Below are 17161 nucleotides of genomic sequence, written 5' to 3'. Positions count from 1 at the left end.
TACAACATCAGCTACATGTTCTACTACAATATAATTTTATAATAAAGTAAATTCTCAGTTAAAAAAATAAGACAAAGCAACGTCACGAGGAGAGAAGAACAAAAGCCGGTCATTTCATTCTTAATTGCTTTGAAGAAACTTTAGAATATTCTAAACATTCTAATGACTAAGTGCAATTCTTGAAAAATTCTTCATTTTTCATGAATTTCATGAAGCTTGTATTATTATAGGTTCATGTTTTATAAATATACTATTGGTCGCTCTTCATATTCATTCGTTATTGTTATTTCAAGCAACTTGAAATGTAATGTGTTTTAATTATGTTCAGAAATTAACAGCTTTCCCACGATTGTTAAATGGGTCATTCTTTTAAAAAATATTATATCTGGAGTTTATTACTAGATTGCTAGTCATAAAGGATGACTTTTATTTTGGGATTGATTTAACAAATTAAGGTATTACTGATCAGATCGTAATCAATAATTACATCAAACAAGTTTACATTTAAAAGTAATTTTTCTCAATGACAATTCTTCACACTAACATTAAACAATATCAATGTCAAAATTAACCACATTAAAAAAAAATTCTATTGAAATGAACTTTTTCAGTATGATGGGGACAATCACCATACGATGACCTTTGACCTCGGAAGAATTTATCTCTCAAATTTTTGTATTTTATAAGGTTTTAAAGTGGAAAACACTGACGAATAAAAAATTAAAGGACAAGCGTTCTTAAATTTTACTACTTATTGCTAATTTTCTTTTTCACTAACTTTTTATGTCCGAAACAAAGACTCAAACCTTTTCATATTAATGACCCAAACACAATTTTTTGGACATTTTACATAACATTTTTGTCCTTAAGTTTATTACAAAGTCATTAGGTAAACCTTGCTTCTCCATCGATGCAGGTTTTTAATAAGAAACACAGAGTCAGTTGATCATTATTGTTTTAATAGGAAGCAATGCTGCAATAATCCACTATCATCCTCATTAAGAACAATCAAAATGGTTAAAAACTAAAATTAGAAACATCCCGGTATAAAAACACCCACTCATGCCAAGAACATCAGAGACATTATTCACAAGCTCTTCTTTTGAAAAACGAACAGTGAACGAGGAAAGTCGATTGGATCGGTCAGTTTGTGGCAGGGTAACATTGAGACACGTGCTGGCACGATTTACTGGGTTTCCCATCATGCACTTGGTTTTATTCACAGCGTCTGCGGGCATGCATGCATGCATATGAGTCTCTTCATGCCCGTTTGTGCTTCAGCGTGTGTGTGTGTGTGTGTGTGTGTGTGTGAGGCGTTTTAAATCACGTCTCTGCCATCTTTCTAACGTCAAGGCTCGTGTGAATCAACATTCAGTGTCTGCGCTGCGTTTGCTTTCACAGGAAATCAGTGATTTTAAAGCTCGTTTCAGAAAGAAATCGTATTTTCTACAACACGCTAAAGTCAACAACAAATGGTCTAACATAAACAAGGGTTATTATCGTCAACCAATGCCATAAAACATTTTCATTATTCGAAATTAAATTGAATTACAAAAAAAAAAAACATTTTATTTCAGCTAGTTGCCAAGGCAACGTTTCTCATTTTCGTTTAGTTTAAATTGAAGAACTAAAATAATCAAAACTTCAACTTTATAGACATAATCAAGTAAAATAATAATAAAATTGTCAAAATATTACTAACTTTAACTAAAATTAAAAAGAAAACTGAAAATATAAAAATAAAATCTAATTCAAAATAATAACAAAAACTATGATAGTATGTCAATTATAGTAAAATAAAGTTTTCAAATGTGCAACAAACTTTCGAAGACAAACTTACATTTTTTATTTTTTTATATGTATATATTATATATTTACAAACTTATGTTAGCTGGGATTAATCAACTTGGTGGCACTAATATATATGTGATTATATGCGGTTAATCACGATTAATCAACTTAGCACTAATATATAGATATATGCGATTAATCGTGAATAATCGACTTGACAGCACGAATATATAGATATATATGTGATTAATCGTGAATAATCGACGTGACAGCACTAATATATAGATATATATATACGTGATTAATCGCGAATTAATCGACTTGACAGCACTAATATATAGATATATATATGCGATTAATCATAGACATTCATGCTGTCAAGTCGATTATTCGCGATTAATCGCGTATATATATCTATATATTAGTGCTGTCAAGTCGATTATTCACGATTAATCACATATATATCTATATATTAGTGCTGTCGATTATTCACGATTAATCGCATATATATCTATATATTAGTGCTGTCAAGTCGATTATTCACGATTAATCACATATATCTATATATATTAGTGCTGTCAAGTCGATTATTCGCGATTAATCGCATATATATATTAATATTGTGCCATTAAGTCGATTAATCCCCCATATATTTATTAAATTAGAGCTGTCAAGTCAATTAATCTAACAAAAGTCTGTGAATATATAATATATACGTACGTTTGTGTATATATATATACATACACACACACGCATATATAATATATTTACAAACTTGTTAGATGCAATTAATCGCGATTAATCGTCTTGACAGCACTAATAATATATATAAAATTTTGTGTATATGTGTTTATATATATGTACAAACACATAAATAAATAAAAAATGTAGTGAACTGATTAATCATTCACAATAACCCCGTGAACTCGTATAAAGACAGTAAAAATGAAGGATCACAGCGAGCGATTCGTCCTCTAACAGCGTGTATGTACAGCAAGTATCGAGTGCGGATACAAATACTCTGCAGTGTAAACGTGTTAAATCAGTTTAAATGAAACCGCCAACTAACTTTACAAAGACACTTAATTGCACTGTGGTTTAGTCTAAAATAGCTGATCTGATTGGCTCCTTCCAGCCACGTTCGAACGGATGCAGTCATTTAAAGGGACAGTTCACCTGAAAATCATGTCGTTCCAAACATATTTGGGAACAAAATAAATATCTGAGTTTTAAAAAAGTCCTCAAACTGAGCTGTAGTGATGCGGCGACTTTACTAATCACCGATTGGCTCTTTGATTTAGAAGGCGGGGCTTATTCCGCCATATTGCGCACTTTCTCCCATTCATAGTAATACTTTGTGCATCTAAAGTCTTTGATATGACTTATAATAGATTTATGAGAGGAAGAAATTGTTAATTCTCTCCTAACTCACTTTGCATTGGAACGACGAGTGTGAACGATCATTTCTGGGTGAATTATTCCTTTATTAACGCATCCGTTCCTGTTCCAGTCCAGTGTATTGCTCTAGAATTATGCATCATTGAAGAAGACTCACGAAACAAGCATTACAGATACGACACAGCCCGGACAGAAACATTTCTGATCTTGTGATACTGTCGGCCTGAATGTCAAAAGTGCGTTTTTGACGTCTCTCGGCGGCGGCGCGAGCGTTAAACCGAACCGACGACAGTAAAGAGCGTTTTTAGGACTTCACAACGATCATCTCCATCATCCGAACGCCTGTAGAAACATGAATCCCTCGGTTATTATTGAGTATTTCTGAGAAGAGATTCGCCATGTAGTCTCACAAACAAACAAGGAAACGAACGAAAGCCCCATAATGCACCGCGTCTGATCTGCAGTGGAGTCACAGTGTGTTTAAGGCTCATCTTCATCATGCTGAAGACTCAGACGTGTGGGAAACACGATCCAAAGCGGGACTCGACATGCAGAAAGTGCAAAATATTCCAGAGCGCGAACGAGTCGAGAAAACAGAGATCTGGAGGGGGTTTCTGGGTAACTCAAGGCCGCAATGCATTGTGGGAGTGTGCATTTGATCAGAACATCATCGTGAGGGGTATTACATCACCTCAATATTACATCATAGTTTTCTGCGCTCACGTCATGATGTCAGAATCACCAGGATTTATAGTTTGATTAGTAAAAGCCTCTAATTAACCTCTTGTTGATGAGATATTTTAGGGCTGCACGATTTTGGGGGGAAAAATCTAATTGCAATTTTTCTGACTATAAAATGATAATTATTTATATATATATATATATATATATATATATATATATATATATATATATATATATATATATTTAAGAACATTTTCTGTAAAGCTGTTTTGAAACAATGTGCATAGTCAAATTTATTTATATAGCGTATTGCACAGTTATTACCAAATAAAAATGTTAAATATAATACAAAATAAGGAAATATTGCTATTGTAATATTTTACTGTAAAATAAAAAATGTAGTATTCCAAAAATAATAACATTATAATAATAATGATTGGATTTTAATATATATATATATATATATATATATATATATTAAAATTCAATCATTACTGTTATTATAATTTTATTATTATTTTTGGAATACTACATTTTTTATTGCACAATTATTACCAAATAAAAATTTTAAATATAATACAAAATAAGGAAATATTACTATTGTAGATTTTACTGTAAAATAAAAAATGTAGTATTCCAAAAATAATAACATTATAATAATAATGATTGAATTTTAATAAATATATATATATATATATATATATATATATATATATATATATATATATATATATATATTAAAATTCAATCATTATTATTATTATATTATTATTATTTTTGGAATACTACATTTTTTATTGCACAATTATAACCAAATAATTGTTTTAAATATAATACAAAATAAGGAAATATTACTATTGTAATATTTTACTGTAAAATAAAAAATGTTAAAATGTTACCATTAGAGTTTGACTTTATTACCAAATAAAAATATTAAATATCATAAAAAATAAGAAATATTACTCTTGTAATATTTCACTGTAAAATAAAAGAAATTATAAACAATAGGACATAATTTCTTCATTTTCAAAAGTTAAACCATCAAACTTTCATTTAGGAGACGCACAGGAGGCTTTAAAGTGATAGAAGGTTTATGTAGAAGTTTTCAAAAGCACGTAATAAATGAGTGTGTAAATCAACACAGCGCCGCTTCACTCTGAAACACGCATCGCACATATTTAATTAAATCGCAGACTTTGCGGGTTGATAATCGCACTGAGCCACATCGCAATTACAGTTTTAATCCGATTAATCGTGCAGCCCTAATACATTTCAAGACAAATAAATTCTGAATCTGGCCCGTGAACATCGCTGGAGTTTCACACACTCTCATGTGACGTGAGCGCAGGTGGCGCTCTCTGATTGGTCAAGGGAATGTGTTAACAACCAATCAGAGACGGTAAACCATTGTGCTAAACATCAGGGCCGTCCGTGAAACTGAAACGCGGCCCTTCAAGTGCAAAACAAAGTGTGTAGAGTTAAATCTACAATCTTCTCAGCGGAGGATGTTTGAGAGAGAATATTAGACGATATGAAAGAGCCGTAATATGACACGTGACTGAGCGAATGATGAGGTCAATGTTCATATTCCAAGTTGACATCATAATTATCAGATTGCTTTGATCTGTGCGGATACGCCCGTGTGTGTGTGTGTGTGTGTGTGTGTGTGTGTGTGATGATCAGGGTTTGAAATTTACTTTTTCACTCACCGGCCAATTTGGCTTCTAAATGTTAACGTTACCGGCATTCAGAACTTCTACTATCCCCAAAAAAAGAAAGAAAGAAATGAACCAGATTAACTACGTCACAGCTTATATTTATACACAGTATAAAATTCGGATTTCATACATTAATTTCTTATTCAAACTAAATCCGGTCATCCAGCTTCTTTTCTGTTCACCAAATGCTTTTTAATATTCGCTATTACTTCAATGTTAATTACTCGAATGTGTCCAGATGTTTTACTTTTGAGTTTCTAGCCAACATTTCACAGGATTTTTTATTTTATTTTTGCATTGTGACATCATTTCTAAATGTATTGCTAATTGTTAGTAAACGACAGTTAATGCACTAACTGTGTTTGCAAAATTAATGAATTATGAAACAGTCAAACGCATCTCTCTACAGAAAACAACAGCAAATTATTCAGTGCAATTCAAGTTTTGTTTTCAGTGTCAATGCAATCTGATTTATTAATCAGATTCTGCTCAATACGCCGTACCTAATACATCACGACGACTCACGAGTATTTGTGCTAAATCTGTGCAGATTTTCAGCAAAGTGAATAAACATAATAATAAGTAACCCGCTATATTAGCTCGTGATTTGACAGCGTTTCCCGCCACAGTTGCATTTGACGGGTTAGCGTGTGTTAATTTCAAACCCTGGTCATGATCATGTGTTTTGCAGGACAGTTTCTGGCGTGTAGCGTTAGCTTTAGCTTCTGCCCTCCTCGGCCGAGCGCTGGTCCGACTTTAGCTTGACGAACTCTTTGGCGACCTCGTCGTTGTTCCTCTGCGAGAGGATCCTGAGCACGGTGAGGCCGGTCTCGTCCATGTGCACGCGCGTGCCCAGCGGGAGCCAGCAGGCGGCGCTGCTGCGGGACGCCAGATCCTTCAGGTGCAGCACACACAGCCCCACCGTCCGGTCCTCGCGCGCGAAGCAGTAATCCTTCACACACACCTGCAGCTCGTAGCCCTCGGGGCCCAGCTCGCTGCCCAGCACACTGCACACACACATTCATACACCATTACAGACCATATTCAGATGCTTAATAACTATTAACTTTTTTAGTTTTCATTTTAATTTTACATTTTTTTTTTTTTTTTTTTTTTACATCTGTATAACTTTAATTTATTTTTATTGTATTGCATTTCAATTCATTAAATTATGCATTTTTATTTCAATGAATGAAAATTTTATAGTATTAGTTTCAATAATTTTTATACTTAAAAATATTTTTATTTTGGTATTTTAAAACAGCTGAAGTGATCAGTATTATTACAGTATATATTAATATTTTTAATAACTATTTATTTTAATTGTAGTAATTTTGTTGTGCTTTTGAGACATTTTTCATTTTTTAATATATCTATGTAACTTTATTTTCATTTGTTATTGTAATTTTAGTCCAAATTATTTTTAACGCTTTCTTTATTTTTATTTTATTTTTTTATTTGAATTATTTCAACGTTTTTTAATTTTTAATTAAATAACAAAGCAAATACAAACAAATCAGGAACAATGTCAAATCTTCTTAACGCTTTCTTAAGTTAAGTTCTTCATCTAATATTTATATTTTACTGCATTTCAATTAATTCAATTATGCATTATTTATTTCAATTAATAAAAAAGATTTTTTAATAGTATCAGTTTCACAAATTTTTATACTTACAAATATTATTTACATTTTTGTAGTTTAAAACAATTAAAGTAATCAGTATTATTTTTATTATTAATAATATATTGTTACAGTAATTTTAATAACTATTTATTTTCATTTTTCATTTTAATTGTAGTCATTTTTAGACGTTTTTTAATTTTTTAATACATCTATATAAATTTAATTTATTTTTATTCCCATTTGTTATAGTAATTTTAGTGGTCCATTTTTTTTAAGTTAAGTTCTTCATCTAATATTTATATTTTATTGCATTTCAATTAATTAAATTATGCATTATTTATTTCAATTAATGAAAATTAGTGGTTAGTAGAATTACTAGATTTTTAATAGTATTAGTTTTACACATTTTATACTTATTTCTTTTCATTTGTTGTAGTTAAAAATCAATTAGTAGCATCCAAAATTATTCAGATTAATTCATTTCTAATAAATTAATGTATTTTATATCAAATATAAATAAATAAAAATTACAAAAAAATATAAATGCATATAAATATAAATAATAATATATAAATATATTTATAAACTTAAATTAATAAAGGAAAATATGCCTGAATAAATCAATCCACATTTTTATGCTCATTTTGGGATATTGCATAAATGAAAACACCAAAACGTAAAATGTAAAAAAAAAAAACCTAACTTGAGGTGGATACACTTTTTTTGCCGCAACTTATATTTTTATTACTGATATTTTGCTCCAATTTCCCACGATTTTGTTCTCTTGAACACATGGGATGCAAACGCTGCTCTATCTGCAAGTGTTTTCTGCACTGTTCTTCAGATTGTTGACTGGAAACACAGCTACTGTCATAGATCAGATATAGTGTCAGCGTATAAGTGCGATCAGTGTGTGTTAGAAACCTACAACTGGAAGGATTCGGCGAACTTCGGGGACCAGCTGTTGTTCTTGGATTTGGTGGCGAACTTCCTCTTCTTGTCACTGAGATGCGGGCCGATGATGTAGACCTCCACGAAGGGCCGGAAAATCCCCTGCGTCTGCCAGCGAAGCTCATTGGCCGAGACCACTGTCAATCACACACAAACACACTTAAACTCAGCCTTCCCTCGGCTCATTTTGACCCGAAACTCTGTTTTTAATTTCTTTTTATTGAGTGTTTATCAGAGGGGTCCAAGACACTAGGATTTTTGTCGCACTTGAACCACGAATACACACACACAAAAATGTATGGATTCGAGGAGTTTTGTGGTTGAAATAGAGAGCCTAAGCCCCTCCCCTTCCGGTCGACCACCATGGGACCTTATATCGTGAAAAATATTGTATGGTAGTCAATGGCGAGAGACAACAAATATTTTGATCTCGTTTGAATTGTGCCCTGAATTACACATATAATGTTTGTCAATTTAAAAGATACATTTTAAAGTCAAGAAAGTCGCAGTTTAATGTAAAACTGTTGAGGTATAAGACTGTGAAAATACGTCATTACAAAGACTACAAACCCCAAAGGCGCACATTTTCTCTCAATGAATGAAGCTCACTTTACTGAAGCTAGCTAACTTTACTGAGGCTAGCTAACTTTACTGAAGCTAGCTAACTTTACTGAAGCTAGCTAACTTTACTGAAGCTAGCTAACTTTACTGAAGCTAGCTAACTTTACTGAAGCTAGCTAACTTTACTGAAGCTAGCTAACTTTACTGAAGCTAGCTAACTTTACTGAAGCTAACTTTACTGATGCTAACTTTACTGAAGCTAACTTTACTGAAGCTAACTTTACTGAAGCTAACTTTACTGAAGCTAACTTTACTGAAGCTAACTTTACCGAAGCTAACTTTACTGATGCTAACTTTACCGAAGCTAACTTTACTGATGCTAACTTTACTGAATCTAACTTTACTGATGCTAACTTTACCGATGCTAACTTTACTGATGCTAACTTTACTGAAGCTAACTTTACTGAAGCTAACTTTACCGATGCTAACTTTACCGAAGCTAACTTTACCGATGCTAACTTTACCGAAGCTAACTTTACTGATGCTAACTTTACTGATGCTAACTTTACTGATGCTAACTTTACCGATGCTAACTTTACCGAAGCTAACTTTACCGATGCTAACTTTACCGAAGCTAACTTTACTGATGCTAACTTTACTGATGCTAACTTTACTGATGCTAACTTTACTGATGCTAACTTTACCGATGCTAACTTTACTGATGCTAACTTTACCGATGCTAACTTTACCGAAGCTAACTTTACCGATGCTAACTTGCTAACTTTACTGATGCTAACTTTACTGAAGCTAACTTTACTGAAGCTAACTTTACCGAAGCTAACTTTACTGATGCTAACTTTACCGAAGCTAACTTTACCGATGCTAACTTTACCGAAGCTAACTTTACTGATGCTAACTTTACTGATGCTAACTTTACTGATGCTAACTTTACTGATGCTAACTTTACCGATGCTAACTTGCTAACTTTACTGATGCTAACTTTACTGAAGCTAACTTTACTGAAGCTAACTTTACTGAAGCTAACTTTACCGATGCTAACTTTACCGAAGCTAACTTTACCGAAGCTAACTTTACTGATGCTAACTTTACTGATGCTAACTTTACTGATGCTAACTTTACTGAAGCTGCTAACTTTACCGATGCTAACTTTACTGATGCTAACTTTACCGATGCTAACCTTACCGAAGCTAACTTTACCGATGCTAACTTTACTGAAGCTAACTTTACAGAAGCTAACTTTACCGAAGCTAACTTTACTGAAGCTAAAGCTAGCTAACTTTACTGAAGCTAGCTAACTTTACTGAAGCTAGCTAACTTTACTGAAGCTAACTTTACTGAAGCTAACTTTACTGAAGCTCACTTTACTGATGCTAACTTTACTGAAGCTAACTTTACTGAAGCTAACTTTACTGAAGCTAACTTTACCGAAGCTAACTTTACCGATGCTAACTTTACCGAAGCTAACTTTACCGAAGCTAACTTTACTGATGCTAACTTTACTGATGCTAACTTTACTGATGCTAACTTTACTGATGCTAACTTTACTGATGCTAACTTTACCGATGCTAACTTTACCGAAGCTAACTTTACCGAAGCTAACATGCTAACTTTACTGATGCTAACTTTACTGAAGCTAACTTTACTGAAGCTAACTTTACTGAAGCTAACTTTACTGAAGCTAACTTTACCGATGCTAACTTTACCGAAGCTAACTTTACTGATGGTAACTTTACTGAAGCTGCTAACTTTACCGATGCTAACTTTACTGATGCTAACTTTACCGATGCTAACCTTACCGAAGCTAACTTTACCGATGCTAACTTTACCGATGCTAACTTTACTGAAGCTAACTTTACAGAAGCTAACTTTACCGATGCTAACTTTACTGAAGCTAACTTTACTGAAGCTAACTTTACTGAAGCTAACTTTACAGAAGCTAACTTTACCGAAGCTAACTTTACTGAAGCTAACTTTACCGATGCTAACTTTACTGATGCTAACTTTACTGAAGCTAACTTTACTGAAGCTAACTTTACCGATGCTAACTTTACTGAAGCTAACTTTACTGAAGCTAACTTTACTGATGCTGCTAACTTTACTGAAGCTGCTAACTTTACTGAAGCTAACTTTACCGATGCTAACTTTACTGATGCTAACTTTACTGATGCTAACTTTACTGAAGCTAACTTTACAGATGCTAACTTTACTGAAGCTAACTTTACCGAAGCTAACTTTACTGAAGCTAACTTTACTGAAGCTAACTTACTGAAGCTAACTTTACTGAAGCTAACTTTACTGATGCGGATGCTAACTTTACCGATGCTAACTTTACTGATGCTAACTTTACTGATGCTAACTTTACTGATGCTAACTTTACTGATGCTAACTTTACTGATGCTAACTTTACCGATGCTAACTTTACTGATGCTAACTTTACTGATGCTAACTTTACTGAAGCTAACTTTACAGATGCTAACTTTACTGAAGCTAACTTTACCGAAGCTAACTTTACTGAAGCTAACTTTACTGAAGCTAACTTACTGAAGCTAACTTTACTGAAGCTAACTTTACTGATGCGGATGCTAACTTTACCGATGCTAACTTTACTGATGCTAACTTTACTGATGCTAACTTTACCGATGCTAACTTTACTGATGCTAACTTTACTGAAGCTAACGTCTGTCATTGTTTCTATAGTCTTGCGTTATAATCGTAACGTTACGCCGTCACGCCGGAGTGTTTTGTACCAGACTGCACACACACCAGCAGCGGATCTCGCTCGTTGTTTCGCTTCCCGGGAGATGTCGTTCATTGAGCGATTTTCACATAAAACTAAATGTTACTCTTCGGTTTTATGACAAACTGCGACTTTCTTGACCTTCAGAATTATCTTTTAAATTGACAAACATCATATGTGTAATTCAGGGCACAGTTCAGACGGAATAAAAAGAGAAGTTGTCTCTCGCCATTGATATTCTTTCCGAAATAAGGTCCCGTGAGCCGGAAGCGGAGGGGAGGGGCTTAGGCTCTCTATTTAAAAAAGTAACAAATCCTCTCGGGTCAATTTGACCCCTTAGGAATGAATGGGACGCGAGGAATGCTTCAGTACACAGAAAAACCTAAAAATAATCAAAATTCAAGCTGAAAATGCTAAAACTTGACCAAAAAATTATTTTATAATGTTTATCTGAATGCATACTGAGGTGAACTGGCTTTAGGACCCAGCGGAACAGCCCGTTCCTCCATATAGAGCTATAAGCCCATCTAGAGTCACCAAATATCATGTTATATATATTTATTTTCCCACACGAGGTCGGCAAAGACTCCCAATGTAAGATATTAGAGCTGAATTAAAAAGGTTCATGCATGAAATTGTGAGTTATTTTGAATTTAAGTTGAAAGAATGTGAGGAATGTGCTTAAATTACGATTTATTTATTATTTATTGATCAAATCTAGTCATTTAAAGGTAAATAAAATTAAAAATAAGAAAAAATCTCCCCAAAAAAATTGCATTAAAAAATAGAAAATATATGATCAAGATGGGTTAAAATAAGTTTTCTGGACAAAAAAAAATTAAAATTTAAGTATAATTTTAGGGCTTCGGGTCATTTTGACCCGCGAGGGAAAGATGTGTTATAAAGTGATCCTGACACGGATGGAGAGAGAGAGAGAGGGAATACAGCAGATATAAAGGGATGTAAAGCACCTTTGACTGTAATTTTGTGTCCTCCTGTGTTCGGGTCACTGAAGATCTCCACCGTCATGGACACCTCCCCCACTGCATCATCCACTCCTGAGGCTGAGGGTCAAAGGTCAAAGGTCGAGCGTGAACGACATGTACGGTTTCTGCCGCTTCTGTTTTAATACCCTACAGGATTATCATGCATTTGGGAACTTGCATTTTATTTAGACATTTGCATCATTTTAAACCTTTCTGTGGACAGAGACTTTTACGGCAGTTTTCCGCCAAAATAAAAGCGCGAGATTTAAATGTTAAAAGCTCGAGGGATTGATTGATTGTTTGGAAGTATGGAAGCTCGTTTCCATCAAATAAAAAAGATTAAACAAAAGGTATAAATAAAATAAAATAAGACATATAAAACATTAAATCAGTGATTTACCGACCGGATATTGCAGAAAAACAGAACGATTCACTCATTTATCTTATTAAATAATTTTTTTGCAGTATGCAACACAGCTTGAAAATTAATAAATAAACTTTCCGACTTTCCCTCGCAATTCTCAGAAAAAAAATAATAAAAAAACTGATTAATTGATATGAAATGTAAAGAAACAAAAAATAATTTAGTTAACTTTTATATGGTCAAAATATTGATATATTTATAAATATTTATATATAGAGAGAGAGGAAAATATGCCCTCATAAATCAATAGCATAGATCCTTGAATATTGCAGAAAAACATAATTATTCATTATGTTAAACAGCTTAAAAAAAAGAAAAAAATATCAAATAAATAAATGTCAATTTTCTCACAATTCTCAGAAAAAAAGTCCAAAATTTATTTCTGACAAGTCACAGTATTTGATATAAAATGTAAATAAATAATTAAACAATTCAGTTAATTTTTATATGGTAAAAATATGCCCTTATAAATCAATGGCACCATAAACCCCCAGGAATTTTAATAATTAGCAGCCAAAATAATAATGTATTAAAATAATAATAATAATGTAAAATAAAAAAATAAAAATGAATGAAAAATAAATACAAATAGTAATATATGTATATAACTATATGCCCTCATAAATAAATAGCAAAGGGGTCAAATATTGTCTCATAAAAAGTTGATAAACATCTTAATTAGCTTTTAGCTAATAATTGGTTAGCTTTTAATTGATTTTATTGTCTTTTATGCTTGTTGTTTTTTATGTTTACCTACTGTGTATTATGTCTCTTTTGTGTGTTGTATCTTTGCTATTTTAATTGTTTTTGTACAGCGCTTTGAGATGTACATTTAAAGGCGCTATAGAAAATAAAGGTTATTATAATTATTAATTATCATTTTACAATATCATAAATGTGACAATTCTGGGGGGGAAAAGTTGCAGTCACCTTTTTATTTTTTACAATCATTCACATGAAACTGAAGAATTAAAGACATAAATATAAGTAATATGACTTGTGGTGTGAAAATAAAAGTTATTAACATTTTATTACATAATTTTTTATTTTACAGTACAACTGTAATTATAAAAAAAATTATGATTGAAATATATTACTGTTGTAAATGAGTCAACTAATAATAATAATAATGGCAGTTTAATGTTTCCCAGCCCTATTTAAAAAATATATTTTTAAATAAAATCAATCAAAATAAAACAATTCTTAAAAAAGATTAAATATTTTATCAGTTTACCTGTGACCTTTAACAACACCAGAGAACCGTGAACATGTAAATGTGTTGTTAAATTATTGAAATATTGAAATATAAATAGTTTTGGCACTAAACGTGTGTGAATCTCTGGTTTAACAACCAGTGCTGGTGAAAAATTAAAACAAATAGTAATATATACAATTATATATATATATATATATATATAAAATATGCTTAAATAAATAAATAGCAAAGGGGTCAAATATTGTCTCTCATAAAAAGTTGATAAACATCTTAATTATTGCTATTAGAGGCTGATCCAGCAGAGGGCAGCAGTGTGTGCACAACAGGCATTAAACATCAGTATCTGACAATAATATGTCTTTTAGATGATATTCATATGCTTAGTTTTGTGATCAAATCACTTTAAAAAAAAATATAATAATAATAATAATAATGCAATGCAATACATGATGATTGAGACTAATAAACCTTCCTTAAAAGCCTCATATTTGAGACTCTCATTTGAACATGATTTTTGTCGAAATTAGATGCAAAAAACTTATTTTAGTTTGGGTAAATCTCACCGTGTATTTCAACTAGATGCTTCTACGCAGACCATCTGGAGCCAGGCGTAATATTCACATGAATATGCAAATTAATATTTGCATGCATAAATATCGATGCTCTGCGGACACGTACCTTTCTCTGGATAAACGTCCTCACTGTGAGTGTATCGCACGCCTTTACCGCCATGAACTAAAGAGAAGAGGAAGAGAACGTAATCATCACTAACATGTGTGAGGAAAAAGAGAAATAGACCAAATGAGCCGGTAGTTCACAGATATATATATATATATATATGTAAGCGGTAAGATACGAGAGGCTGTGCTGTATCGTGAATAAGTTGCGGCTGAAGGGTGTTGTTCGGCTCGACGCGAAGCGGAGTCAACCATGAGTTATTCACAATACAGCACTAGCCTCTCGTACCTTATTGCTTTTATAAAACGGTTACCACACAATATAAACATATAAAGCTGAAAAATATGTATCTATGCCACTTTCATCAAGTAAAATCACTAAAAGCCTTCCTTCCGCTGGAAAAAATAGTCCCTGAGAGTAAACAGCAACAGAAGTTACATACATTATTTCACCATTAGATGGCAGCAAACACTGTCTTTATGAGTGAGATGAGGAGTGATACATAGAACCGTTTTACCGTGAATAAAACACAGCTATTGACCAATCAGAATCAAGGACTGGAACTAACCGTTTTATAAATAAGAATATTTAGTGTTTTAGCAGCTTTTTAATGTTACTTTGATTTTATAGGGAGCAGCCAAAACTAGCTAGATTAGCAAAGGAAACAGGAACTAAACACAGGAAACAAGAACACAGAAACAACAGGGCAAAATTAAATACAAAACATCAGTCCTAGAATGCAAGAACATAATGAGATTGTGACGCACCCTGAGTGTGTTGAGACTGGACAAACTTCCTGATGAGTTTGTCTGTGGCCTGTGTGTAGAGAGACAGTGCATATCGCAGAGACTGCAGGTCCGGACTCTTCTCCAGAAACGTCTTTTTCAGACCCACACCACCCGCGTGGAAGTATTGCTGTTACACACACACACACACACACACAAAACCCTGTCAGTATCCTGATAGCAGGCAGGTTGATTCTGAACGTGTGTGTGCGTGTACCTTTATAGTGTCCAGTGCGAGCTCGATGATTGCACACTGTTTAGGGGACAACGCCTTGGCCTCTTCTCGCACCATGTGCTCCTAACAGACACAAACAAACAGACGGCATCCTTATGAAAGTCTAGTCAGGAGTGTTTATTATATAAACTCAGAATTCTGAGAAATATCAAAATTGCAAGATATAAACTCAGAATTCTGAGAAAAAAGTAAAAATTGTGAGATATAAACAGAATTCCATGAAAAAAATCTAAATTGTGAGATATAAACTCAGAATTCGGAGAAAAAAGTCAAAATTCCGAGATATAAACTCAGAATTCGGAGAAAAAAGTAATAATTGCGAGATATAAACTCAGAAGTCTGAGATAAAAATAAAAATTGCGAGATATAAACTCAGAATTCTGAGAAAAAAGTAAAAATTGTGAGATATAAACTCAGAAGTCTGAGAAAAAAGTAAAAATTGCGAGATATAAATTCAGAATTCTGAGAAAAAAAGTAAAAATTGCGAGATATAAACTCAGAATTCCATGAAAAAAGTAAAAATTGTGAGATATAAACTCAGAAGTCTGAGAAAAAAGTACAAATTGTGAGATATAAACTCAGAAGTCTGTGAAAAAAAGTAAAAATTGCAAGATATAAACTCAGAATTACATGAAAAAGTAACACTTGTGAGATATAAACTCAGAATTCTGAGAAAAAAGTAAAAATTGTGAGATATAAACTCAGAAGTCTGAGAAAAAAAGTAAAAATTGCGAGATATAAACTCAGAATTCCATGAAAAAAGTAAAAATTGTGAGATGTAAACTCAGAATTCTGAGAAAAAAGTAAAAATTGTGAGATATAAACTAAGAATTCTGAGAAAAAAGTAAAAATTGCGAGATATAAACTCAGAATTCTGAGAAAAATGACAAAATTCCAAATTATATAAACTCAGAATTTCAAGAAAAAAGTAAAAATTGTGAGATATAAACTCAGAATTCTGAGAAAAAAGTAAAAATTGTGAGATATAAACTCAGAATTCTGAGAAAAAAGTAAAAATTGCGAGATATAAACTCAGAATTCTGAGAAAAAAGTAAAAATTGCGAGATATAAACTCAGAATTCTGAGAAAAAAGTAAAAATTGTGAGATATAAACTCAGAATTCTGAGAAAAAAGTAAAAATTGCGAGATATAAACTCAGAATTCTGAGAAAAAAAGTATTAAAAGCAAGATGTAATTTTGATAAATTGTAGGGGAAAAGTCAAAATTGTGAGATAAAAAGTCAATTACTTTTTTTTTTTTTACTCCATGATGGAAAAAAATAATAATTGCAAGATGTAAACTCGGTTCAACGAGTTCATAACCTGCAATTGTGAGATATAAATGTGCAAAT

The 17161-nt window shown here is 32.4% G+C and overlaps 1 protein-coding gene across 2 annotated transcripts in view; it reads right to left on the bottom strand.

Moving 5' to 3' along the window:
• Window positions 1-6158: 6158 nt before the first annotated feature.
• The window catches only part of LOC130106520 (protein unc-13 homolog A), a 125103-nt gene continuing 114100 nt past the window's right edge, over window positions 6159-17161 (bottom strand). For both annotated transcript variants that reach the window (XM_056272669.1, XM_056272670.1), the window contains exons 36-41: window positions 15793-15873; window positions 15558-15705; window positions 14791-14847; window positions 12458-12550; window positions 8145-8304; window positions 6159-6598 (exon numbers count right to left, since the gene is read on the bottom strand). In XM_056272669.1, coding sequence (XP_056128644.1) covers window positions 6310-6598; window positions 8145-8304; window positions 12458-12550; window positions 14791-14847; window positions 15558-15705; window positions 15793-15873 — 828 coding nt within the window. In that variant the 3' untranslated portion in view covers window positions 6159-6309. The remainder of the gene's footprint in view (window positions 6599-8144; window positions 8305-12457; window positions 12551-14790; window positions 14848-15557; window positions 15706-15792; window positions 15874-17161) is intronic.

The sequence above is a fragment of the Rhinichthys klamathensis genome, unplaced genomic scaffold, assembly GCF_029890125.1.
Source record: "Rhinichthys klamathensis goyatoka isolate OS25496 unplaced genomic scaffold, OSU_Roscu_1.1 h1tg000342l_1, whole genome shotgun sequence".
NCBI lineage: Eukaryota > Metazoa > Chordata > Actinopteri > Cypriniformes > Leuciscidae > Rhinichthys > Rhinichthys klamathensis.
The sequence above is the reverse complement of the archived record's forward strand: the minus strand, read 5'-3'. Positions and strand labels throughout refer to the sequence as shown.